Below are 26772 nucleotides of genomic sequence, written 5' to 3' on the forward strand. Positions count from 1 at the left end.
GCCACAGAAACTGCCTGGAGGGAAGAAATGCACACAGCAACAAGAGGGCTGCTAGGTGAAGCAGCCACGGGAATGCACCAAATACCTTGTTCCCTGTGAGATATGGCTGAAGAGTCAATTTACTTTCTACTTTCCTTTCAAGATGAAGTATGGCTCACTCCACCACTGCTTAGGCTGTACTTATTCCACAAATAAAGATTTTCTGTCTTCCACGTGGCAACTTTTGCCCTGAAGTCACTCTTTAAAATAAACCTCAGAAGCAGAGGCAATGTTCTTCTAGCAGGTGCAGAGCCTGGACAGCAGATACCCACCAGCGGTGCACATTCAGTGCTGCTGTGAGAAACACTTCCTCCTGTATTTCACCTCCTGGCACGTCAGTGGCCCTGCTGCTGGCAGGGCAGCAGAGCTGTCCTGTCTCTGATTTCTCCCTTCCATCTGGTGAAGATGCAGAGGAGGCAGACTTTGCTGCAAAGCCTTTCAGCTCCCTCTGTGCTCAGCCACAAGAGTCACAGCCTCGAGGAGCCTCTCCAGAAAGGTGCCACAAGAACACAGAGTCACCCAGCTCTTTTCTTTCTTTATTTTTTTATTGAAAGCTTCATCAAAGAAAACAGAAGTTTAAACCTAACATCCACTGATCTACAGAAAGCCCCAGGAGTGGGAAAATGGCAGCTATTTAGGACTGTGTTACAAATGGAAAACATAAAAAAAAATCATAGCAGTACAGATCTTTCAGAGACATTCTGAGACATCAGCACACAGATGCCCATATAAATAAGATTCATAATTTAATGTATCACAGAGGTTCTGTATTCCACATTTTGGCTGCAGTGAAGTCTGTAAGGGCTGTAAAGAACCTCTGACCCATTTTTGTGATGCATGTTTTCTTGATAGGAAGTTCATCTGCTTTCAAAGCTGCTTTGATTTTTCTTACAGATATCATCTATTCATTCTCCTTTAAAAAGGAAAACAATTAAAAATTCCTAAATGAATTCTGTACATTTCCTGGTTTTACATAAAATTGTTTTGCCTCAAAAAGATAGTAGAATTTTCTTCCACTCTGAAATACATCATATTTAATAATACTTCAATTACATAAACATCATGTTCTCTTCTTTAGGCGGTATTTTTGGGCTTTTAAAAATATAACTGACTGTAAATTTCACCAAATTCATAAAATTATTATCCAAGAGAAAGACACTTAAAGGCAGAAAATTAACATTGGGCAGATACTCTTTTAAACACAACAGATCCAGATCTTGGAAGGTGCTTATACCTTGCAGGCTTTGGACCTACAAGGAAAAATGGATTTGTGAACCTGTCAAGGGCTGACATTTTCCACTTCATTACACATTTTTATTAAGATGAAAGAACTCAGCTGTCACTATTGGGGAATTAACAGTTGAACTCAACAACTTCAATAAACACAAGAATTTTTCCTTATCATGGAAACCTGAACCAGCACTGGGATTCATTTCTTTTACAGCTTTACTCTCATAATTTTCTGTTCAACTTTAACAAAGAGCATGTTAATAAAGGGGAGAAGAAAGGGTCTCTTCTGCCTGCTTTGAGGCACAAAGGTGAATAAATTTCTGGGGTACATACAGAGCTTTAGCCTATTTGGGTGACAGGAGCAAGATAGAAAAAGTTGGTGCTCTTTTTGAGAGGAAAATAACTCTCCTTACTCTGCATCTTTGCTGCTTGCTGAGATTCTAGAAATCTGCTCCACTGAAGGGGAGGAGAAGTCTGCTGCTCACTCAGCCCTCCTTCTGAGAATGTGTGCGTGCATGACTGTGTGTGTGTAATAGAAATGAAAGGAATCCTCGTTACTAGAGTCAATTGTTATTAAACAGAAAAGGCTAATGCACCAAATGTCACCAGTTTTGCTGTTTTCTGTTTTGCATTTCCATCACACCGTGACTGTTTTCTTGGTTCGTGTGGGCTACCCAGAAAGACCAGGAAAATCCCCTACCCTAGGGCACTTCTTTTATATCCAGACCAATTTCATGTTAAATGAAGTTTTGAAAGGAAATGTTGACCACGTGTGTATCAAACATTACTATCTCCAACTACCACATTTGGTCTCATTACTAAAAATGGATTGATTCATTACTTTAAGCACATTACCACTCTTTAGCATGACTCTTCCTATAGGTGGAGTTAAGTGAGTCTGCCTAACCTGTTTTGCTCATGACAACCTCAGCATTAAAATGAAGTGGCATGAGGAGCACCATCAAGCTTAAAACCATGAAGCATGGCAATTTTTTTAAACATTTAGGATCAGTCTCAATCTTCAGTACCATAAACAACATAATATAGATCCAAATACTATGACATATTAAAAATAAACTTTATTACAATGCAGGCTTCCTCAAATTTGCTGAGTTTTGGTACACATACATACATAAATAATACCCTCCATTTGATTTTTACTCGAGCAAAAATCCATTTGAATGCTACAGTCCAATTGCCCGTTGAAAGTTTAAGCCCTCACTTCTCTAATGACCAGCCTTTATCTTCCACGTTTGGGCATGCATCCATAGCAGAAGGTGATACAATGTGATGCAATTGCTCTCAGATATGCCTCATTCTGCATTACAGTGGATTTCTTGACCAACACAACCAAGGCAGTCTCTTGGTAAACAGGACTACACAAGTAAGCACAGGCTAAGGACATTTCAAGAGTCTGTTTCACCAGAAGGCAATAAGAGGACATTCACAACTTGAGGCCTGACTGTCACAGGTGAAAAGTGCTTACAAAACCAGCAGTAGAGCCAGATAGGAAGAAGAGTCCCTCTGCAATCTCAGCGGGAACAGTGAGATTTTTTTCAGTGCCCTGATCTACACTTGGGTCAGCACCTGCAAATACAATACTCTCTTCAGTTCCACTGTGTCTTTTTTTTTTTTTTTTTTGTTTCCTCAATGTTAATTGACAAGCCCAGGTATTCAGAGTTTTCTAGCCATAATTCATAGCTTTCTGACACCCCTTTTGTATCTATCTTTTAAGGTAAAAAGAAAATTACCAAACCTGAACATCCAGATTTGATTATTTACAAGAATTCAGGTGTGATGGAAAGTACATACGCAGTTCAGTTTATGGATTTGATATTACTTCTAGACCTCTGGGCCAGGCACCATTGCCTTAGACATCTAGAGTTGCTTCTGCAATCTTTCAGGAACTCTCCTGATATTTAAAGCTAATTTGGCAAGACAGACAAAGATATTGACTTTACAAATTCAGGTCTTAAAAAAGAAAAAAAAAATGGAAACCAGAAACTAAACAGAGCACATCTATAAATCTTCAAAAAACCATATTAGCCAGAACAGACATAAAGAAAACCAGTTTAAGATTTCAGAGGCCACCAAGTGACAACACCCATGCAGCAAGTGTGCTGCTATTTCACTGTTCACTTTTATCTCATTTTTAACTTTTAGAAATGAGTCATGACTTTCTGAGCATTTTGTAAGTTCCAAATAAGCTTTTTTTCTTACCTTATGATCTATGACTGTTTATAATCAAGGCTCACAGTGTTTACAATTCATAGATTTCAAGTACCAGTTCACTGGGGGTTTTTTGGGATCAGTAAGATGATGAATTGTATTTAAGGGGTCCATTTTCTTTCTTCTTCCTCTTCTTCTTTGCTTTGTTTCTTTTGATTTCAAACACTATTGAACATTATAGCATGGAAAAGAAGGAACAATTCTAATACAGAATGCACTTGAAACACTTTAAAGTGACAGGCACTGTGATATCATGTTGCCTGCCTGGCTTAATAAAAAACACTGAGATTGTTTAACTTTGCTGAAAAAAATAAGAAAAATGTTTCTGAATGTATAAATAAAGCAGCAGAGTTCTGAATAGAAACAAGAAGGTACCTCAGCATATTCATCAGCCACATGGTAGCTACCTTGTAGCCTCATTGTTGATAGTAAATGAGACTTTTTGTGTGTCACATTAGAACTAACACAGAAACAAATGTCTTTATTTCATATTTAACTGACTTGTGCCTGGGGTTATCTCCATTTGTATAAATAATTCAGAGGGAGACAGAAAGAGAGTATGTGTAGAAAGGAAGAAAATAAGGCTAGATTGATTTTTTCCCTCATATGCCCTCTAAAGAAAGAGGGAACCTTTATCCAAGGACAAAATTCAAGTGCCCCTCTCAAAAAGCAACAAGTAATGAGACAGCACATGAAACAGAAAGAGAGGTTTGGGGTTTGTTTCTGAATTAACAGCTTATTGTGGATGATGTTGTTCTTTTACTTTGGCATAATCTGGTTTTCAGAAGTGTTGAATACCAACAACTACTCTGGAGAAAGCAGAAGTTTTATCACTTCTGAAAATCAGGCCCTCTTCCTCTGGTGAAGAACCATGTGAACTCCCATTTCTCTCTTTTCTATGTTGCATACCTAGCAGCATTTACTTGGGAAACCCCCTCCCCCCTCCCATTATGTTAAAAAATACGATCTTGTTTTATCAATTTAAAAAAATAATTGTGTTCTTTTCCCCAAAAAAAGTCAGGTTAGGGAAACACAGACCTCTTTTTAAGATTGGGCAGCTGAATCAGATTGATCCAATACACATGTTTTCATTTTTCTTATTTTTAATGGATACCCTGTGTCTAATCCACCACAGTAAATGCGATGAGCCTTCCCCTCTCTTCTGGATGGAGGAAAGTTAAAAAATGTTTGGTTTAATATTTACACATAGATATGTGTGTATGTATGTATATATGGAAATGCTGCTTCACTTCTGCCTCCTTAAGGAAAAAAATCATCTTTTGACTTCCTTCTCACCTTTTTCATTTGTCTGTTTGGAAGAAGTAAGGGCCATAATCAAGATTTCTGTATGGAAAATAACTGTCATTCCTAAAACAGGTTTTGGTGGATTAAATTTAATGGTTTGTTTTTGTTTTTGTTTTTTTTTTTGCCTGATCATACTAATTAGTGATTGTCAGCCAACATATTAAGACAACAGAAATCATAGCAGAGAAGAACAATTTTTAACTTCCTGCCTGCATGACAATACGACATAATTTTCAAAATTTCTTCTTGTATGGTAAAGGTAAAATGAGAACAAATATCAAGTTTGTTTTCTCTTACATCTACCTGGCAACTCAAATGCAACACTGAGAAATAAATGCACAATTAAGGTGGCTATGCATGCTGGACGATGACAAAGACTGAGGTGAAGAATGAATTGGTGTGTTAGAATTCAGAAGGAAGACTGTTGTTTCAGTAGAAATACCAAAGATCAGGTAATTAAAGAGAAAAACTCCCCAAAATTAAAGCCTGCCTGGACAGATTAGTTGGTAACCCAATCCCCCTTGCTTTGGAATGTTCTCCAAAGCATATCATCAAAAACCTGGACAGCTTCTGATACCAACTATTCTGAAATTTCCACTATAAACATATGCAGTATGTAAAACACCAGTGGAAGATAGTTTAAACAAACAAGAAAGTAAGAACTGGTCCGGCCATGTAGGTCAAATAAAGATAAAAAAAAAGAAAAAAACCCTCTATCTTCTGGACTGCGTTAGGGTGTCACTTCATCTTTGGTATAAAATAGGCCATCCATAGGCTGCATTTGTTCACAACTAGGAAAGACTACAGAAATTGTCAACAATTTCTTCTATCTATTGCTTTTTTTGCACTTTTTTTGACCATAAGCTCCTATCTACTTAAGTTTTTTTAATGCTCTTAAGCTAGGTTTTTGCAATGTGACAAGCAAAGCGGACTAAAAACTTCTTAAAGCTCATAAAAAAGACTGCAGATAAAAAGCACTAATGCTTTTGCTAGCGATCACGCTTTGTAAATAAAAAAATCTGCATTCTGCAAGAAAAAAACCCTGCATTCTCTATAATGCAGCAAGTTTTTTTCTCAATTCAATAACTTTACTGTAAAATGCTTTAGCCTTCTAGATTTTTTTCTGTCAACACTTAAGACAAAGTTCATAAAAGTCCCAGCATTTTTCCAATCCTTTCAGTTGCCACAGTTCCTTTTATCATCAACTTTTCTTCAAAAGAAGAAAATCATTTTCTTTTAAACTGTACAGTTTATGTTTTGTTCACCCCAAAAACTCAGTCTATTAAACTTCTGCACCAGCACCGGTGTGAGCAGTTTCAATTCATTCTCGGGTTTTCTAACAAGACGTTGACAGCTTGCCTTGAGAGCCTTTGACGTCCTTAAAATTAAGGCAATTAAGATTCAAGATAAACCTTACCTAAACATTTCTTTTAAAAAAACAAAAAACCAAAAAACCAAAAAATACTCTAGATTAAAACAAGAAGAAAAAGAAAATGAGAGAAAAAGAGTAGCTTAATTTTTGAGGAAGACAATTGGTTTTCATCGCAACTTGCTCCCTCTTGACATCATCAGTTTTTCTGTTTAAAAAAAAAAAAATCTAGCTACACCTCCAGGTAAATTCTGAATTCAAATGTTCGTCCAGATGAAATGTCAACCCAGCATTTTCCTCTGGGTTTTTCCTTTAGTTGAAAAAAAAAATAGCAAAAATAAAATTGTCAGACTACATGACGGAACCATTTGCACAGCACATAAAAACACTGTTTTGTTTTCGTTGGGAAAGGTAGAAAAAAAAAAGCATTCATTTGACGCCTGTGCAAACTGGAAGCCAACTTCTTGTTCAGTGAAGTTTCTCCATTCAAGGCAAAGATTTCAGACCGACATTCTTCAGTCCTGTTTATTGTCTGTAAAAACAATTGAATTAAAATTGTCATTAAGTCAACAACTTTGAAGTAGCCTCCTCTCCTTTTTTTCCACCCAATTCCCTTTAAAAGTTATCCAAGCTAAACTAACTTTGCAGCTGTTTAAATATGATACCACCACTAAGCTGAAAATAGTCAGGCAAAAATAGGGAACTCCTACTTTGGGGACATTAACACATCCTAAGCAGATGAATTTACTCTTTGAATGCTAGGCATTAATAGGCAGTCTAACTACACTGAAATGAGATGAATATATGGCTTAACACTGTGCAAGGCTTTCACAGGTAATTCAGTAGGAGGGTGAATATTTTCATAATAATAAGTGCCACTATTTATTTTGGGTATTAATAGTAAAATGAAAGATAAAATTACAATGAAAGAATACAACCAATTTGCTAGAAAGAACAAATTTTCTGATGGCAAGAACAATTACACTGTGGAGCAGTCTACTTAATGAGCCAGTTAAGGCTAACTTAGCAGAAACCTTCAAGGCAATATTCATTAGAAAAAAATATTTTTTTTATCATGTAGTGTCATATCTTTCTAAATTTAGCACAGAGAATAAGGAAAATTATCAAACTTTTTCCTACAGAAAATACCTCTCAATTTGTGTTTTTGATGTTTCATGTCACTTAAAGATATGTCACATCTAGCTTATTTGAAAAGACTGTATGAGATCTTTAAGAGAGACCCAGAACCTACATAAAAATTCTATTCTGTATCTAGGGCTATCTTTAAGGGTCAGCTGTTGCTTTTCCCAGACTCTTTAAAGCTTACATGGAAAAAATATTTTCCTGACCAAAGTTCAACACAAGAAAATCCAGCACCTTTCCTTTTGCAAACATTAATGCATTTGCCTTGCCTAGTTTAAAACAAATTTTAAAATTAGGAGTTAAATTGTGAAGAATATCAATGACCTAGCATCTGCCACAGAACTTTTTGTCTGGGAGTGTAAACAGAACTACAATTTTAAATATTAAATTTGCCAAAGGGCTTTTTCATTGCATGACACCTGAAAATTAATATTTTGAAAGTTAAGGACAGATTCACGTATGCAACAATTAACTATTTTCTTCAGGTTTTCTATGCATAATTTCTGGTAGGACTATTCAAATTGAAAGCTCACCTCCTGAGATTTTACTGCCCCTATGGGTTGAGATGCTGTCATATGTGTAAAAGTCCAATATCACCAACACAGCACACGACCTCTAATCTAACCTGCCATTGAGTTTGCCTACAAAAGGCTCCAGAAAAACATAATTATTTCAACATTTAAAATCAGACTATGTTGTCCAGCAGAGTTTTACTTAAAGGTAAGAGAGCATGCTTTTTCGGGTCAAGGATATCCATTGATCTCCACTTCATAGTCTTCATGCTTTTATGTGCAAAATTAAATATTTACAAGGAAGAAAGGGAATAGGGTCTAAAATAATTAAGGTGATTTCCTCATAAAGTAGATTCCTCTGCTCAGAATTAAGGGCTTTTTATCTGCACAATATGTACCCAGGTTTTTGCCATGAAGTTACCATTTCTGAACTCTGTGGGTGGGATCCTCAAATACAGCATTCAGCATATGAAATAAAAGAACATGTATGCTGATTAGAAAGTGGAACTTAAATTCCAAGTTTCATGGTTTATTTTTACTTACAAAGAGAGTACAGAGTCCTTATACCACCCAGTTCATTCTTAGTACATTTTCTCTCCTTCGTTGCCTGCAATTTCATGATTGTTGCAAAGAAAATAAATGTAAGGAAATATACCATTATAACTTTTCTCCTGACCGATCAGCTCCCATGAAAAAAATTTATATAGTCTGCCTGTTCCTTTGCCTATATCTGACAAAATCATTGTCCAGTCATGTTCATTACTTTGTTACATCTCATGTTGACAATCACCATTTTATATCTAGCATGATGTTTGTTATTAATAAATGTGCCCTTTGGAAAGCAGAGTAATAAAATTATATTTTAATTATAAAACAAATTGACTTGGTTTTATATGAATGGTTACTGGAATATTTTGTCAGAAGTGATTTTTTAAATTCAGAGATTGTGTATATTTTGGTTTGTTTCTACATCTTCCCACACTGCATTTCTGCCTGCAACTGGCAGATATAAATAGAGGACCAATTTCAGACTAAAAAAAAATACTGAAATAAGCATAATAAAAAAATCTGTGGTGGATCTGCCTGTCTGATTAAAAAAAAAAGAAATTCCTCTGAAATAAATGCCAGTGCCATTACAAGTATATTCATCGCTGCAGAAAGGCTGTAGCTGACAAGGAAAGATGAGGGATCTCATTTTCAGGGAATTCACCACATGAGCAAGAAACACAGCATCCATTTCAATAAAGAATTGCAATGTAGTTTTCTCCTATGTTGGAAAAATGCCAGAATCTGCAGCTCACAGCCACCTTATGAGGGCTTCTAGACCTAAGTCCTTTTTCTTTGAGATGTAAGAGAAAGGGAACTGAGACACAGAAACCATCAGATCCAAATGCTACAGAACACGCTCATTAAAACAAGTCAACAGGATGGTACAGACACATATTTCTCTCTTTGCCTTTTATATTCTGTAAGTATTTTGCAATCATTTATTTATAGGTGCTAGAGAGACTGGCAGCTAGAAAGGATAAGCATACATAGTCTGTGTCTTCAATTGGGTAGCTTGTGATTGATTGTTTTTGCAATATGTACATACAGACAGATATAAGCATGATAAAAAATAGACTTCTGTCTTATGGTGGTCAAACCCACATAAATCTGAAACCATTTGATACTCATATGGTACACAAACAAATGCATCTTTCACTTCCAGAGGTCAAAAATGAAGTAAAGCAATTGACAAATTGTTATAATTCTAATCTTTTCTATACCAGCTCCTATCTGATGCCTCTGTAAGTACAGTCATGATGCATTGACTGACATATCTATCGTATTTCTTGTCTGGCTATTTCTCTACTTTCTTCCCCAAGATAAAACATGTATCATTCCATTTTCAAAGTGATGCTGGTGTTCAATATACACGTATTAATGAAAGACTGGATTTGTGCTTCTTCCTAGAATCTGTCCAACATTTATCAGTCCCAGTGAGTATCCTGTCAATATGTAACCTTCTCTTTGTGAAGATTTTTATTGTAGCAAAGAGAAGTTATGTTTGAAGAGATTATTCTGAAGATGAAGGGACTCTTTAGAAGTTGTAAATACAGCTGTCAGTTTATAAAGTTTGAACTTTCCAAGGTGTTCTGTGGGAAGTAAACAAAGGGAGCAGAAGAATGGAGACAGATTGAACTGTGCTTCTACACACGTCCTTCTTATCCCTCTTCTTCCATTTCCAGGTTCTGCCTACTCCATATTTGCATGGCAGTTTTGCACAATCACAAATACTAACTTGGGGTAATTTATACTGCTTTACTAACTACACTTTCAGACAGAAACCTTTACGTGTGCCAATGTGTGCTGTGCCAATATTTTCACCACTGCAAAATTTAAGCCCTTTTTAACCTCTGATGCCAGATGCTGCTTTAGCTCAGCATGATGATTGTTAACACAGTTGTTGAGATCCTTCTGAGTCCAGAAAAGCAGCAGACAGTTAGAGAGCATATCACTACGGGCAGGAGCTCAAGGATATTTTGCCAAATTGCAGCCGTCAGCCAAAACCTTTTGCTAATTACAGTGCTATATATCCAGAATTCATCAGAACTTAACGAAGCTATTCAGAATTTATGTATCTGAAAGAGTGAGTCAAATGTGGCCTGCTATAATCAAGAAGCAAACCCCTCTGACTCCAAAGCCTATGCCTACTTACTTAGACTGTTGGTAAGAATATGCAGGCGCATGTTCACTGGATGTTTCCACTGTCATCTGTTGCTGTTGACCACTGGCTTCCTGTGATGAAGATGCTACTGTCTGTGGAGAAGTATCAGCAACAACACCCTAGGGAGTCAAATGAGAACATGAAAAACTTACTAATTTGGCTCACGGCAGTGAATTACGTACAAGAGCTCATCACCAGCTCACTGTTCACACCTTTCTCTAGAGATAGAGGGAGTTTGAGGTAGCAGAATCACATGCTAACACAACAAACTCCATCGGTTTTAAAAAGCTAATTCAGCAGCAAGAAGCTTCCTCAGCCTACCAGTAATACTTTGCTCTCACGGGTTGCAGTGAGAAATACCTTCCTCTTTGAGGGCAGTTCCCTGCCCATTCAAAGGTAGAGGCAAATCTTCTGATTTTGATGGATTCTGGGTTTTACTTCTTGGCTTTTTCAAAATGTATGTATGTCTCTTCTAATTTTTACTTACCTACCCCAACTTCACAGTGAGTTCACATTTATTTTGTTTGATTTAAAACGCAATAAAGGCAGAATCTAGGCCCACCTCCTTCCACTTTACTACACGTCCAAAAGAATTTGAGTCACCTTAGAAGAATGCTGCCCTCTTCTACACACTGTCTCTATGCATGTTCCCTTCAAAAATAAATTTGCCTTATACTAAAGACTTTAACGTGTTAAGTCAGAGCTCCAATGAAGTTTTGCTTTATTTATATGTTTGCAAAAAGTAGATAAGTAAACACATAAAAGATTATATTCATAAATGTAACATTATGCACAATTTCTTACCCTATTTAGACAGTCTGAACTTGGTTTAAGTTTTTTGTATGCTTTCAAAGCAAGATACATTTTCTTTCCTCTACTCTCATGCTTGGTGTGTTGGTCTCATGAATAGCAAGTATCTTCAGGGAACATGCTTTATTACTTTCTTGCACACAACAGAGCCAGAAGAGGGAGCACAAAGCACTTGCTTTGTTTTTATTTGAGCCCCGTGTAAACAACAGGTAGTTTATTTTAAAGCATCTGTTAAAATATCAGTTTCATTTTTCAGAAATTCTTTATATCTATTGCTTAGCAGACTGTCAGTATTATCTTTTTCTGTCTACTTCCTTGTCTTTATCCTTCTCCTTTTGTCCATCTCATCTTGAGATTGTAAGCTCTCTGGGGCAGAGACTGTATTTTTTGGTCTCTGCTTGTGGAGCATCCAGCATGGTAGGGTCCTGGTTCATGATGCTACATGAATACAGATAAACATTAACAATAATCATCATCACTGCACAAGAGCAAAACAGGCTATAGATTCAGATAATATTTTGATTATTATAGTAGATCATTATGACATTGAATTACTGTAGAAGGCATGAATATACTAGCGAGTGATGGGGAGGAGGTTAATTTAAATTAACCTTAATTCTTGTTTGGATAGGTCAACAAGGTGTGCAGCAAACCCCATGATACAAACCACTCTCTATCCCACCATCTCCCTTTAATTCAGATTTGTATCTGCCTGATTTAGGCTTAAGAATGGCAATTGAAAAGAGGCACTCACAGTGCATTTGCAAACAAATGAGGTTTAAGGCAAAATTATACCGAGGCAAAAAAGACTGAAACATAACCAGCTCAGTACAACAGAACAGCGGTAGCCCTTCCTGTGGGACCTTATCTGGGAATAATTGCAAAGAACTAGGAGAAAACAGGATAAGCCCACTTGACTGCTGGCGAAGCCATGCCAGCAGTACCACTAACTCACATCCTCAAAGCACAGAGTAGTAGTAGCACAAAATCCAAAGTGCACACAGATGAAGACAGAAGTACAGAGACCCTGGCACTCCTTGCCTTACCCCAGAGTAGGGCAGAAGTTGTTAATAAAAGAGGGTAGTGCCAAAGAGAAACACACAGGGAAGAGGATGCCAAGGCTCCCTCCTCTCGCTGTGCTCAGCTGCCCTTATGAAGCTTCACAGAAGTGGAGGCCAAGCTGACGCTCTCCCAGCAGCTTGTGGTCTACAGGGTTGAGTAAATACTTACTCATTAGACTGTCATCAGCATGACTCAGCCCCAAGGAGGGAGGGAGCGAATCCTTCCTCAAGGATGAAAAGCACTCAGTCAGTGCAGCATCCTCCATGTCTGTATATACAAGAGGAAGGTTTCCATTGCTCAATCACTTTTTCTGGTGGCTAAATGTTTCAGCAATTACCTATGCTTGCTAAGGACCGCATCAAACCCTCTTGCAATCTTCTCTTCTTGAAATCTCTTTTGGTTTCGTGGTCTGCCTGCTGGGTTTGTTTTCCTGTCTCTTCCCATCTCCCTCCCAAGTACATGGGGAAAAAATAGTCATAATCACTGATGCTTTTATTCCGTGTCCTGCTGTACAACAAAACAAATGCAAAACAAGAGCCCTTGCAAATAACTTAAAAAAATAAAAAAGAGGGGTTAGAAAAAAGAAGGAAAAGGAAAGAAAGAAAACAAAAAGAGAAAGAGATGTGCAGTCCTCATTTAAAAAGCTGAAAGCTTCCAGCCACCACTCCATAAAGAACCTTTAGGCCCCTTTCAAACAACAGGTGCAAGAAGACATAATAAATAAGAGTTCTGTTCCCCCTTCACTCTAATGGATGGAGATAAACTTACTTCAATAGGGACAGCTGTTGGAGGCACAGGAGTGTACTGGGGAATGTAGGTCCCTTGCATAGGTGCAGCAGCAGTCATGTACTAGAACAAATCATAAGGAAATGAACAGTAGAAAATCACAATTAAGATGCATAAAACCACGTTAGAAGAATGATACTATTTCAATTTCCCATTCAGAGCTTTTAGGAAGAGTATAGCACATTATTTATTTTAAGTAAGGACTTCAGGTAATGGTACAACTTACCCAACTATAAAAAAATCATAATCTTGAACTTCAAACTGAGGTCATATCTGAATAGTAAACATCTCACTGACAGAAGCATATTGTTCTCTAAAATTGAGAGACTCCTGTTGGTATTTACAAAAAACTCAGTGGAGACATGATAGCAGCATGCATATATATGGATACAAAAGTGGTTACAGATACAAAGCAGTCTAAACAATCTTTTGGAGTCTTACTGACCTTATATAATGACACCTACAAAATATGAAGCATGAAATTTGAGAGGTTTATTCCAATCTTTATTTAACCCCATCAACAGCAGCTGCTGGGTTTACAGGGGTACAAAGCTGCAGATAGGTGCAATCCTTGACAGGAGAAATAAAGCAAGAGCAAGATCCATCTGAGTTTCTCCTTTTGTACACAGGCACCTTATATAAATTCTTATGGCTTATTCTTACTATCCAGGGATCTTTCCAATGCATTTTGAGACTTGTGCAAATGATTATAGCAACATTTTTTTATTAGCTTCTCTGAAACGTGGTCTCTCCCACGTACTACAAGACAATCTTTTTTAAAATTCATGTATGCATGTGAATTTTGTCATTGTTATGGCACTGATTTCCTTACATACAGCACTTCTCAAAACCCTCTTGAACTGAATGTGACAGTCATTGTTCAAATTTTCAGATAAACTATTGATATTAAGTCCTTAGATCTATATGTACTTTTCTTTCTACAATCCAGTCCTAACTACATGTCTTCACTGACAAGAATCTCAGAATGTGCCCAATCCCCCAACTGACTGTATGACACTTCCACTGCATGCTATCTTCAAAGACACACCAAAGATCTGAATCAGCCCACAATGTATTTGATGAATTTTAAAATGAGTTAAATATAGCTTTGCTTCCTGGCAGAGCTAGGAAGTGCTTGCAAGATTTTATTCCGCTGTTTATAGTAAAATTTACATTTAAAGCACTCTCCCACCTCAATTCTAAACTAACTGGATGGTTTGATATGCCTGTCACAAACATGCATTGTGAAATTGCAAAGTGGGGTGAAGACTGCAGCAATGCTGGAGAAATGCCTAAGGGAATGACAACAGCATATGTAAGAATCTCACAGCTAAATTCTGAAATATTCTTTCAAGTAGAAGAAAATAAAAAGTATTTAAGTGAAATTGTTTTCTATTAAAAAAACTAAGTGAGGATCGTGTGTGGCATAGAAGGTATACTTGCAATATGAGCAGCATATGGTGTTGAGAGCCATCACAGTATTTCCCCTCAAATTCACAGTATTTTCCTGAACTTGAGCAAAGAGGCAGGAGTGCCCTCAGTGTCTGTGTACCTGTATCAGGCCATGTTTTCTGCAGCTCTTTTTCCTTGTTCTTCAGGAAGACAATTGAATTTAATAGGTTTTTTATGAAGGCGAAGCCCCCAAAAGCATTAGGCCAACTCTCCCTACTGTACTCAGTGCAGCTGGGCTGTTCTACCTCCCAGATTAAGAGATAATGAGAATGCTACAGTGGGGTGTTGCAGAGCTCCTTCTGCTCCATTCATTCTGCCTTGTAACATGCCCTCACATGTTGGGAAGAGATCTGTTGTGTAGCATTGTTCTAAATGTGTCCATATTTAACATTAACCTGAAGCACTCATTCTTAGAGTTCTGCAAAGACCTGCAAAAGTTCTAAACATCCATGCAGTCTAGCTTCACTTGTACAAATATATAGAGTTTATCTGAAAATATTAATTTAAATAATAAAGTGATATCATTCAACTTGAACTTCCTCTGTTTTCTTCCTTGAACCTGGCAGAAGAACATTCAGACTCTTATATGTTGCAGTTGTCTGCCATCCCCTACCTTACACACAAACCTATGTGACTTAATATACAAACAATAAATTACTCAACTGCCTTTTTATTCAAATCACTCCATTTTTTCAAAATCCTTTGGCACTGTGTTCTGTAGCACAACAATAGAAACTGTTTGGGAATTAACTGATGTCTTTGCTGACTCTAAAAGCACTGCTCTGAATAGTTGTGCAGTTTCTTACTCTATTATTTTTTATCTCTTGAGGCAGATCCTGATCTTAGTTTCCAGCCTCCTTCATGTTGCTTCTTTGACTGTCAGAGAATCTCTAGGGAAAACTGTACTGTCACTGGTGGCCCTGGCCAAAGCCTGATTGCCCTGGTCTTTTCAGATACTCACACCTCCTGGTTTAATTTTTTTTGCAGAAGTTTTAACTGAATTCAGCCAAACAGCAGTGGTTTAAAGCACTGGAGACTAAAGCTATCCAGTCACTTGTCAGACTCCCTAGAGAACTGTAGGAGACTGACCCTGTATCATTGTGCATCTAAATGTCTGTACTTATGGTGGATCAGTTTTTCTGAAAAATCCTTAAGAGTTCTACAATTCAAAAGAAAAACATCGTTGGCCAAATTAGTTCCACCAATGGCACAAATGAAGTCATACTACCTGTGGCAAATATTTCGGTCCCAGGAAAATTTATCCAAGGCTCAGTGCTACAGAATACTAGTGCTTTATAAATGGCCCTAGATCACACAGCAGCAGTGATCTGTATCACAGGTATACATACTGTGCCCTTCAGTGGAATGTCCAAACAAATATAATGCCTTCCTCTTTACGAGTGTGAAGATATGCTCACCATTTTGGCAACAGTTATTGGGTCAACAATTAAACACGTTATGGGGGTTGGAACTGGTTCTCTGTCTCCAGGGTCTCACTGAAGGGTTCATTAAGGCTTCTGTAAAAGTCTTTACCAAGCTATAAAGAACAACTACAAATTTGTTCTCAGAGACACATAATTGGTGTCTGAAGTCCCCTCACATGCAGCACAAGGGAGTCCCAGCTGAGACCACATGAATTCAGAGGTGTCTGCCCTGCTGGATCAGCTTCTGGGAAGTAGTGCTGAGAAGCTCCTTTAGCTTAGTTTACTTACTAACAGTGTAATGAAAAAGGAGACAGATTAATTTTTTTTATAACTGACACTAGCTCAAGCAAGTTTACACGTATTTCTTTCCTTTGTGAGCTACATAATCCTAATTCTCTGATCTCACAGGATAAATAAAGATTACACAGTGCTAAGGCACAATGTCAGTGTTGATACTTACAACAATGGGTTGGGATAATGCTAGAGTTGAATTCCTTGTAATGAATATTCATGGCTGGCTGTTTAGCAAAATGCTTCCTGAACACTGCTGTTCAGTAGCTTCCACATTCAGCAACAAAATGAGCCCACTGGAATCTGTGTCTCTTCCTGGGTCCCCCAGACACATTACCTAGCCATTCTATTAAAAAATACACCTGGGTCTGCTAAAGTGAATGGAGTCCAGGCTAGGAGGTGGACAAGGTATTCAGAAATTATTCTGAGATTTAAAGAAAAGTTAAATATGTTATATCTACTCAGTTTAAGAACACCCAGGATTAAAATTCTAGTCTAAGGACATTCTTGAGCTGAGGGACTCTTGTAATGCAGCTCAATTTGGATTACAGTTCCTGTAAATATACATACTCTGCACATGGCTTCCCATCTACCTCAAGAACCTCATGTAACTTGGAAGTAAGCAGATGGCAAACAAAGAAGGTGTCTATGTCAGAAGGCCACCACTGACATTTATTTTCTCCATGAATCACATTCAGTACAGCTCTTTATCCACACATATGTGTGAAACAGAGACAGCATGACTCACATGCTCAGCTCAGCAGCACCCAGCTCAATCCACTAAATATCAATATTATGAGCACTGAAATGAGAGAATCTGAAAAGCCCAAATGCATCCTTTCTTTGTCATGTGTTTCCATCAGGATTAAAGATTCTTGTGCTGGGATGTGATCAGTCATTCAACAAGGTATGTGCAGAGGAAACCACTGTTCATTCTTCCACAGCTGTACAGGCTTTGTGGGTCTAAAAGTAGAAGCTGCTCATTTCTGACAGTAAAATGAATATTGACTCTACAGGCAGAGATGATGGATCTGGAGGTTATAAGGGAGCTTTTCTCAGCAGTCTGATCCTTTAAAAGCCAGTAATTCCTACTACAGAAAATGACTACATTGCTGGTGGCAACAGGCTCTTAATTTGCTTGCAAACTATTGTTTTCTTCATACAGTACAGAGAATGAATGTTCTCAGCACTGAAGATGTGCAGTATTATAATATGATTCATGCTTTATGATGCCCAACTGCTTAATTCAGACTGCACTGATCAGACCAATTTAGTCTATATGCTACATTAAGAATTCTACTCATGTCTTTTCCAATGGGGTTTTTGTTTTTTACCATTTTGAAATGACTTAAATGTGTGGAAAAATATATAGCTAGAAAACAAGAGTGTTGATGTACACTTACACCTCTGTTCTTTCAGATACTGCCCTCTGTGACTACAAAGAGTTAAATGCCAGGAGGTAACAAATGAGGAGGTGGGTTGAGGGGACAAAATGAGATCCCTCAAGAAGGATCATGTTTAATTCAGAGAGCAACATCACTTCTTCCAGATCTGCAAACAGCAGGGTGTCCCAGCCTGGCTCCAGCAAGGTTCATGTTAAGCCTGCAGCAAACACCAAACCCATAAAGGTGACAGACACTGGGAAATAAAAAACAGGAGGAAGGCAGCTGCCTGTACCCAGCAGAGTGAGGAAGCATGCTGCAGAAGGATAATAGGCTTTACCCATCAAAGGTGGAGCTGAGTCACCTGCAGGGAATTTGCAGGAACTTTTACACTGAGACTGTTGCACAGGTAATGTCCATTTATTCATCTGCCCTAATAAGCTCTTAGCCTGCTTTTCTCAGGCTCAGGTTAATGCAGAGTCAGGCATCTGCCTAACAGCTGAGGTAGATAGCAAACACCCCTTACACCAGTTACACAGCCATCAGTTGCTGAATTTCAGCTGAGACACTGCCTGAAAGAGTGCCTCTTGCAAGACCAAACTATTTCATTTACATCACCAGAAGAGTTTGGCTGCACACTCTGTTTAGATTCTGAAGGCCATCATTAACAGAATGTATAAGAAACCACCCTAAAGTTCAGTTCTATTTATAAGCCTAGTTGCCTATAAAATAACACAGCTGTGATTAGACAGAGGCTGCTGCAGATACATTAACTCTCTTGGTCACTGTGAGTACTGTGGGATTTTAGAGAGTGACAACAGTTAATAATCTGATCAATGCTGAATAAGTTTCCTGGTATAAAGAAAACAAGAAAGAACTTACAAAATGAGATAGCAACAGATATGTTGCAGTAAATCTGGAAACCTCAAACAACACTCAGAATCAATAGACTTGCTAAGGACAAACGGCAATGAGCGAGGAAAAAATGTTTAAGAAGCCTTTTATACATTCCATGTGAAAATGCTTTTTTCTGGTTTTGCTTTGGTTTATGTCAGTGTATATCTGTTTCAAGAATGAAAAATCTCTTTCCTTCCATCATCGGCCTTCATGTTCCCAAAAAGACATGGAGCCTTTTCACTCAAGGTGAGAGCCAAAATGCAGAAGCCTTGTACCAGACTGTGCTGGTAAACCTTTCCACCAACCACCACAGCCTGCTAAAGGGAGATTAAACGGGATGTCTAACATGAGCAAATGCTAAACCGTGTATCTGAAATGAGCAAGGATTCCAGAATCTGGTCTTCAATGACTATTTGTGGTTTCATATCACTGCATGAGCTATAGCACAGTGATAATGACTTAGCTTTTCAGGATTCCCAGAATTAATGAATTAATGCCAGGGTTTGTTTCTGATTTTTTTTAAATTTTTTTTTTTTATCTTTGAAACCATCTGAGAAGTCTAGACACTGCATCACTAACAGAATTATGTGAAAACATCTGCATTTCTGGAAAACTGAAGGAAATGAGTCTGTTGGCTGAATTTATTTAATTTATTTTTATCCTTTTTTTTTTTTAACCCCATGAAGGAAACATGCCCTTCCACTTTCAAATTTCTTTCCCTGCAAAGAACAAAAACTGCATTTCTCTTTGACCATTGTCAGGTGGTTATAACTCTAATGAAATATAGAATAAAACCACTGCTTTTTTCTCTCTGGTTCCACCTTCTCATTTGAAAATACCCTGTTCTCCAATAGAAAAGAACATTGTCTTGCTGTGCCCTCTTATCCCATAGTCTGGCATGGATATACGGGAACCAGGAAGAGAAAAGGACCATCTAGTTCATCAGTGCCAGTGGCAGTTCAATGAAATACAATATCCAGCTGCCACAGTTTTCACTTTAAACTTAAAATAGCTTTTGCTACCCAGAAGCATTCTCATTTTCCAGCTCAATCCTGTACTTATTCAATGGCTGTTATTAATTTCACTTTCTCCCAATTAAAGAATGTGAGAATAAATGATACAAAGTTTTTGCATATATTACAATAATTTTACTAATAATTATCAGCCAGGCCTAAAATATAATAAGATAACTCCATTTTACCACACAATTACCATAGTCCTATCAAGAACAGCTCTGTCATTCAACAGAATCCCATTGCTGGGCCACTGCACTCATTGTTCAGGCAGAGAATAGAAATCTTCACCGGATTTAACATTTCTTCCCTGCTGCTCAGTAATACAAATGTATTTAGGAATGCTGGCTATCAATTCCCTTTCAACCTTCCTAATGAGATGTTACCTAATTCTCTGAGCAAGTTAAATGAAGGTAGAGAGAATAATAACTTCAAGAACTATATTTGCAAACTAATCTCCTTTTCTCTTCAGGAGTTCTAAACATCCCTCACAAATCCCTATCTTTGGAAGCCAGAGTAATACAAAGGTATAGAAGAAAAAATGCGGGTGAGCTAACTCCCCCATAGCTAACAGGTCTTTCTTCTTTCTGAAATTCACTTCCTGCTACTAAAGCACAGTGATCAGGACTAATCAGATAAAGACTATTTAGAATAAATAAATATGAGAACAGCCAGATACCCACATACAGCTGTGCACCACGCTCTCACTAGCATATACTTCGTAAAAACTGTAGTGAATGCAAGCAGTATAAACAGAAAAATAAAAAACCTGGCTCATTCACTTCAACCACTTTTTAGTCTAAAGGCTGGCCCTACAAATGAACTCAGAAAAAGTCTCAAACCACTTCCAGATATCTCATCAATGTGTGACAAAGGCAAAAACAGAGGAAAACTCATCAGGATGTGAAAATAAATTCCCATTCTGATTGCATCTTTCATTAATTGGAAACTTCCTTTAGCATTGACCTGAGGGTGCCAAAGATCCTTGCAGTCCATGTGAGTGTACCGAGGCCCATGATAGTTTCACCCTTCCTTGTGACATTGTAGGTGGGGACCCATGGAGACTGTACAGAAATGTAAACTGATCCCCCATGTATGACTGCATATATGAACAGCCCCAAGAAGCAAAACCTGCTTTTTGCATAATTTGAATAATGTCATATGTCTGATGGATGCATTTGCAAGAGAGGAAGACTTATGTGCTTAAAACAAAGAACAAGACTCTGGCAATTTTTTGTATTTTCTTAATTTTTCAGTTCTTACACGTTTCTCTACAAGAAAGGCTTTTTTTCTTTTTTTTTTTTCCTAATACCCTCTATGTACCTGTTCTATGAATGCACATTATGAGCTCTCTGGGGCAAGTTTCAGAGCATGGGTTAGTGCCTGATTTATTACAGTCCTGTCTGCAGCACCCTATATAAAATCAGGGTACAGTGACTGTATCATAATGTAGGAGTACACTGCATCAGTCTCAGTCAACCAGGGGTGGCAATCACTGAGATTCTGTGTGAGATTCACACATTTACATTCTTCTTTCAGATCCTGTGTACTGAAGAATGAAGGGGTGATGCAGCAGAATTATAACTGTGGCTTCTGATACAAAAAAATTCCCTATGCACTCCTTTAGTTGGAAATTCTTAGACATTTCCATTTAACTGCAATTTTGCCAATTAGTCCCTGATGAATGGCTGCTAGTAAGATGAAGGAAAACTGGTCTGTACATTTTCATATTTTCAACATAAATTTAAAAAAAAAAGTGTCAGTGAGTCTCTCAACATATAAGCACACTGAGCTATTATTAACAACACATCCATTTATATGAACAAATAATTGTTTTATAGAGGTAAACATATCTTCTAGATGCTATTAAATCTCCATGAATCTGAAGAGTCTAAAGAGAAGCAGAGAAGCAGACTGCTGTGTGCAAACATGCTGCATGGATAAAACAAAAGGAGAATTGCTCAGACTCTTTAAATAACAGTTGCTCAGCAATCATCACATGCACTTTCCACTGCTCTTTCAGACCAGGGATAAAAGTGGACAGCTCATGGGCCAGCTGTCCAAGAATGAAGCAGATGAAAGCCAGGACAATTAGTTGGAAGCTAAACCGAACCAAAAAGAACAGTAAAAAAAGACAAAAGGGCACATGAATGTTAGTATTTCCAGTTTTCCTAGAAACAGGAAGAATTTCAACATCTCCCGCAAGAAAAGGCAGTCGTGCCAGGCAGAGGAAAGGTAGTAAGAGAAATGAATTATACCACCAGTGTACACTTGGACATTGTTAAGAGCAGCTAAAGCATGATATTCTTCAGTCCTTTATCTCTAAAAGATCCTTAGAATCCAAAATATTTGGCTAAGTGTCATCAAAGATATCACTGTGGAAAGGGAGGGCAGGGGAGGGCAGGGACCATTTCAATACTTCATTAAAAAGACTGCTGTTCACCAGTACCCTGCATCCAGAGATGGAGGAGAAGTTGTCAGTTCAGTGAGCCTGAAACACCTGGGAGACATCACATTCTGGGGCTTACCCTGGAAGCAAACAGTGGCTTTAGGGATGCCTTGCAAGCTGGTCTTCCTGAATTGATGGTGAACATGCCAGTCCAGGCTTAGGCAGGGGAAAACACATTCCCTCTGGGAAATGCTGGGCCCTTATGCCTAAGGATACAAGGAAAATCAGCCTGCTCATGGGCATGTGTGGATAAACATCCCACAAATCATGTACTCAGGCTTTCCAGGCAGCCCAGCACAGAGGTGGTGTGGTTGATTAGGGAGTTTACAAGCCCCAAGAGCGTTGCTTCATATTGGCCCTCATGTGAAGCTCTGGGATGTCCTTACCTCTTCCTACACATCTGGAAACTGGCAGTACCTCTTCAGTCTTCAAGCCAGTGCCCTGCTTTTTTTCCAGGACAATCTCACCAAGTTGCCTCACCAAAGTAACATTCCTGGGGTTTTCTGACTTGGCTGCCAGACCAATCTGGCCCTCAGTAAGCAGACCTGTAAGCCGACCCAATAGGAGGTCTGGAAGCCTGCCCAAAGCATTGGACATGCTGAGGCTGCTCTGGAACATGAAATCCTGGGAGTGTTTTGCAGCTGCTGCCTGAAAACTGACAGAAACCAAGATGGACATTTAAGCCAGTTGGCAGCTGCCAAGATCTCCCAGACTAGATTTTGTATTGGGAACAACATGAGGCATTGTTTCTGAAAATTAAATTCTGTTTGGAATTTCTGGCTCAAGGGAGAATCTTTCTAGTTTGTTCTGAGTTTTTAGAAGATGAATCAGAATGAAACCAAATTTCATAAGATCAACTTCCCACAAACTGGAAACCATGAGTGTTGCTTGGCCAACTCTTATCTATCTGCAACTTCGGCCGTATTTGTATTTGGATAGGGTGGGGATACTAGAGAATACCTAGTGCATTTAAAGTAAAATGTTATAAAGTGATGCAGTACAAAATATTGCTTCTCATTGGCATAAAGATTGTTGTGTCAAAATCTTTAAATGTATTTACATGATCACTGGCTTTGCTTACATGGCAGGACTGTGGAAAATGGTAATAGCGAGCATTTTGAGGGGAATCTTCCTTTTTCCACTTTCCACAAACTCTTGAAATTCTTCTGGAAGATGGATCACCTTAAAATTAAAGTCAATGCCCTACTGATAGAGTGTGACTGTATAAGAATATTACAGTCTGCCCCTTGGTATGTTAATTATCAGCTGTGGGAGGATCTCTGAGACATATTGGATCATATCAGCAATAGGGCTACAAAAGCAAAGGAGAAACCTTGACTTTTAGCAGAGTGGACTGAACTATACTGCTATGTCATCAGCTTATCTACCATGTGATGATATGCTAACAATGTTGAACTCCTAAACTTGCGTGATAAAAATTACACAGAATCTCTCCTAGTTTGTCATTGTTTAATACAAAAGATAAGGGGAAGAGGTAAAAAGAAGATATGAAAAATTTTTTAAAAACCCCCACAAAACAATGAAAACCAGCAGAACAATACAGAAAATGCAAGAAGGAAAAAACAAATCCCAATACCTCAAAAAACAGCCATCCCTACTTGCCATAAGTCCTCCTGTCTAATCATCTAATCAGTAATTTGTCTCCTAGAGAGACGTCCCTTAAGAATACCTCCCTTTTTTGACTCCTGAAGGTCTTTCATAATATTTCCCTATGATATTTACTTAACCTATTAGATGCTATTTTGTTGGGGAAGTGTGATCAACACTGCTGACGAACCATAAGTGAAGTAGCCAAGCTCTCAAGCCTGATGCTTCAGCTTTAACTCTCACTTTGTACTGGTGAGCAACTTAACACATAGAAAACATGAGATTTTTTTGAAAAATAAAAAAGTGCAAGTACTCACTTTTCATAAGACACTATTAAATAGAGATTTATGGGTATGCTTAGTAGTTATTTTACCAGGAATAATATGAGCAATGCTTGAAGGGGCCAGTAAAACAGATGTGTCTTAGTGCTGGCAGAATAGCAGCATTCCAAGCCTGTTCTTTGGGTTCTTTCACTGCTAGTTTTCCAAAGGAGACAGAATCACCTCATATGCATTCAAATTATATACAATTATCTTTTGGTATGGATTTGTCCTTTAACACCTTCTTACAGCTCTGGAAAATACAAGCACTGAAAGTTTTCAGTGCTGGTGTATGAATTTTAATAAATTCTATGGCTAATAGAGACCTGACCAAGTATAAAGCAATTCCCATCACTGGAGAAAAAAAACCCTCTTAATCAGTCTTGTCCTTGCTCTCATTGTACTGATTGTAAATAGTTTTAGACAGGGCTAAAAAAAGTGTAGCAGCAGTCTCAGCTTGATAGACTAGTATGTTGAAATGATTGCTCTTAATACATTTTTTTTCAGTTAGCATATTCTGTGAAAAATTAGAAGCAAAGCCAAATAACAAAATCTTCCAAATTTCCTCTCCTCTCTCTAATTCTAATAGAGATAATGAAGAGAATAATCCAGGAAGGGAATCGAGATTGGGGAAAATACAAATACATGTTCAAACACCCATATTTCCTCCTTATGAATGCCCTTTCTATGACAGAGATGTCCAAACAGCACTTAAGGAGCAACAGCAAAATGCCTGACAGACAGGAATGATAAGTAATGGCTCAAAATGTTTGCAAGCCAGACAGAAAGGGTGACTTTTTCTTTTTTCTTTTTTTTTCCCCCCCTGAAAATCCTTTAAGGTAAACTCTCCCCATGTCTGCTGGCATGCAGCCATTTTCCTATAAATTCATATTACAATGCTGTATTTCTAATGGATTGGGTATGGTGCTTTTCCATTTTGTTAATGAGAAAAGCTAAAGGCCATTACTTGTTCTGATTAAGATCCCAAGGGAAGAAATGTGATGTGTATATTACCAGGCCATACCTAAAGGAAGTATTTGGCATTTCCAATCAATCAGATGAAGGGTAGACAGAAAAAGTCTTATCCTGTGACTGCAAAGGAAGAAGATATAGAGGGAAAAAAAACCATAGAAAGTGTCTTTAAAAGGTGACTTACAGGAATCAGTTATAATGATATTAGTATGATCAATGACTAGGGCTACTATCTGGGAAGGATGTAATTACGAAAATGAAAACTTTCAAATGGGAAGCCTGATCAAGGGCAGAGGTATTGTCATATTTCTCAGAGCACTGTCAGCTCTCATCCAGGCAATGTATTACGGTGTCACTCACAAGCACTATGGGGTTGTGCTTCCCTGGGGTGGGAGCAGACCTAGGAGTGAGGGATTGAGAAACTTTGCATCCAGCTCAGAAACCTGGGTAAGTCTGGCCCCAAAGGCAAATTCAAGATAAAGAAAGATAAAGCTGGGCAAAGGGGAAAATAGAAAATTCCCAGTCATGACTGGCTTTAAGGAAGATTTTGCAGCAGTGCACATTTAAAAACCATTTCAAGGGCGAGAGAAAGGAAATGCTGTAGACCAATGAGCTACTTGTCATAAAGGAGAGGATACAAAAAAATGTACCAAGAGATGCACCACTCAATTGACAGAAGGATAGTCTGGAATATCCTCTAAAATGTCTCAATATGCAATTCCTACGTGTTTAATCCTGTTGTCATAGAATTTTTCAAATTTGTATCTGAAGGAAATACAAAGTTTAGAGACAATTTTTCATCCCTTTTTCAGGGATGCATAGTAACAGCTTGAAAATGGTAAGATAAATAAGATAGATGCTCCAAATGGCAAATAAAATGAACAGAGCTTGGAGATGGGTGTTCTAAGAGAGAACAAGATATCTTGACTGTGTCACAATGTGTAGTCAGAGGTGTAGATATACTTTAAATAATATATTAATTTCACATAATAAATCACTCTGGAATATTAAAACTGACAAAAAATTCTACCACAATACATCCTCTCAAATGGAATTCCAGATTAACGGAACATTACTGTCAATGACAGAAAAACTATAATAACTGACTGATAAGGTCAGCAGGAGAGAGTCTCCTGTACTCTCCCAAATCTGTAATAGGACATTTAGCTTTCCACTACAGGACCCCACTGATTCTTAACAGATACTTGGGAATGCTTCAGATACTGCCACTTGGGAATAGAAAGAAAGGCTGTAACACTTTGTTATGATCTTTAAAGGAACATTTTCAACCCTTCCCTTCATAATGAGTTCAGGAGGCAAAGGCGAGAGATATATTTCTCTTAAATATTATTGGTGACAAGGCATGGATGGAACATACAGTGCCAGAAAAAAAAACAAGAACCACAGCTGAGAAAGCCCATCTACAGCTATCAAACTGAAATTCAATCATCTTCTGCTTTCCTTAAAGGCACATATTTAAAATATTCCACACAGGAATATTCCTAACAGGAATTCTCAGTGAGCTCTTCTGACCCCTCTGCTCCAATCATGCAAAAAGGAACAAATGCTGCACAAATGCACTCCAGCCTGCAGAGGCAAGCAATTCTGGCCTCTTCTAAATGCCACAGCCTAGTCAGGGAATCGTTCTTCTCAGGAGGAGTTTGCAGAGTATCTATTTCTAGGCTAGGTTGTCCATTCTGGTTCTTTGATGCACTTCTGGCTCTGGCACATGGACTGACTGGAAAGCTCAGATATCTTCATTTTGCACT

General features: G+C 38.0%; 1 protein-coding gene across 6 annotated transcripts in view; it reads right to left on the reverse strand.

The window, feature by feature from the left end:
- Positions 1-565: 565 nt before the first annotated feature.
- RBMS3 (RNA binding motif single stranded interacting protein 3) overlaps positions 566-26772 on the reverse strand; it is a 703420-nt gene continuing 677213 nt past the window's right edge. For 3 of the 6 annotated variants that reach the window (XM_039705030.1, XM_039705068.1, XM_039705058.1), the window contains 2 exons: positions 13178-13258; positions 10525-10656 (listed from right to left, as the gene is read on the reverse strand). In XM_039705030.1, the coding sequence (XP_039560964.1) occupies positions 10525-10656; positions 13178-13258 (213 nt within the window). Of the gene's footprint in view, positions 6705-8112; positions 8435-10524; positions 10657-13177; positions 13259-26772 lie in introns of those variants that run through there. The other 3 variants (XM_039705047.1, XM_039705038.1, XM_039705023.1) reach the window with 2 other exon arrangements.

Source organism: Passer montanus, unplaced genomic scaffold (assembly GCF_014805655.1).
Source record: "Passer montanus isolate IOZ18808 unplaced genomic scaffold, ASM1480565v1 scaffold10, whole genome shotgun sequence".
NCBI lineage: Eukaryota > Metazoa > Chordata > Aves > Passeriformes > Passeridae > Passer > Passer montanus.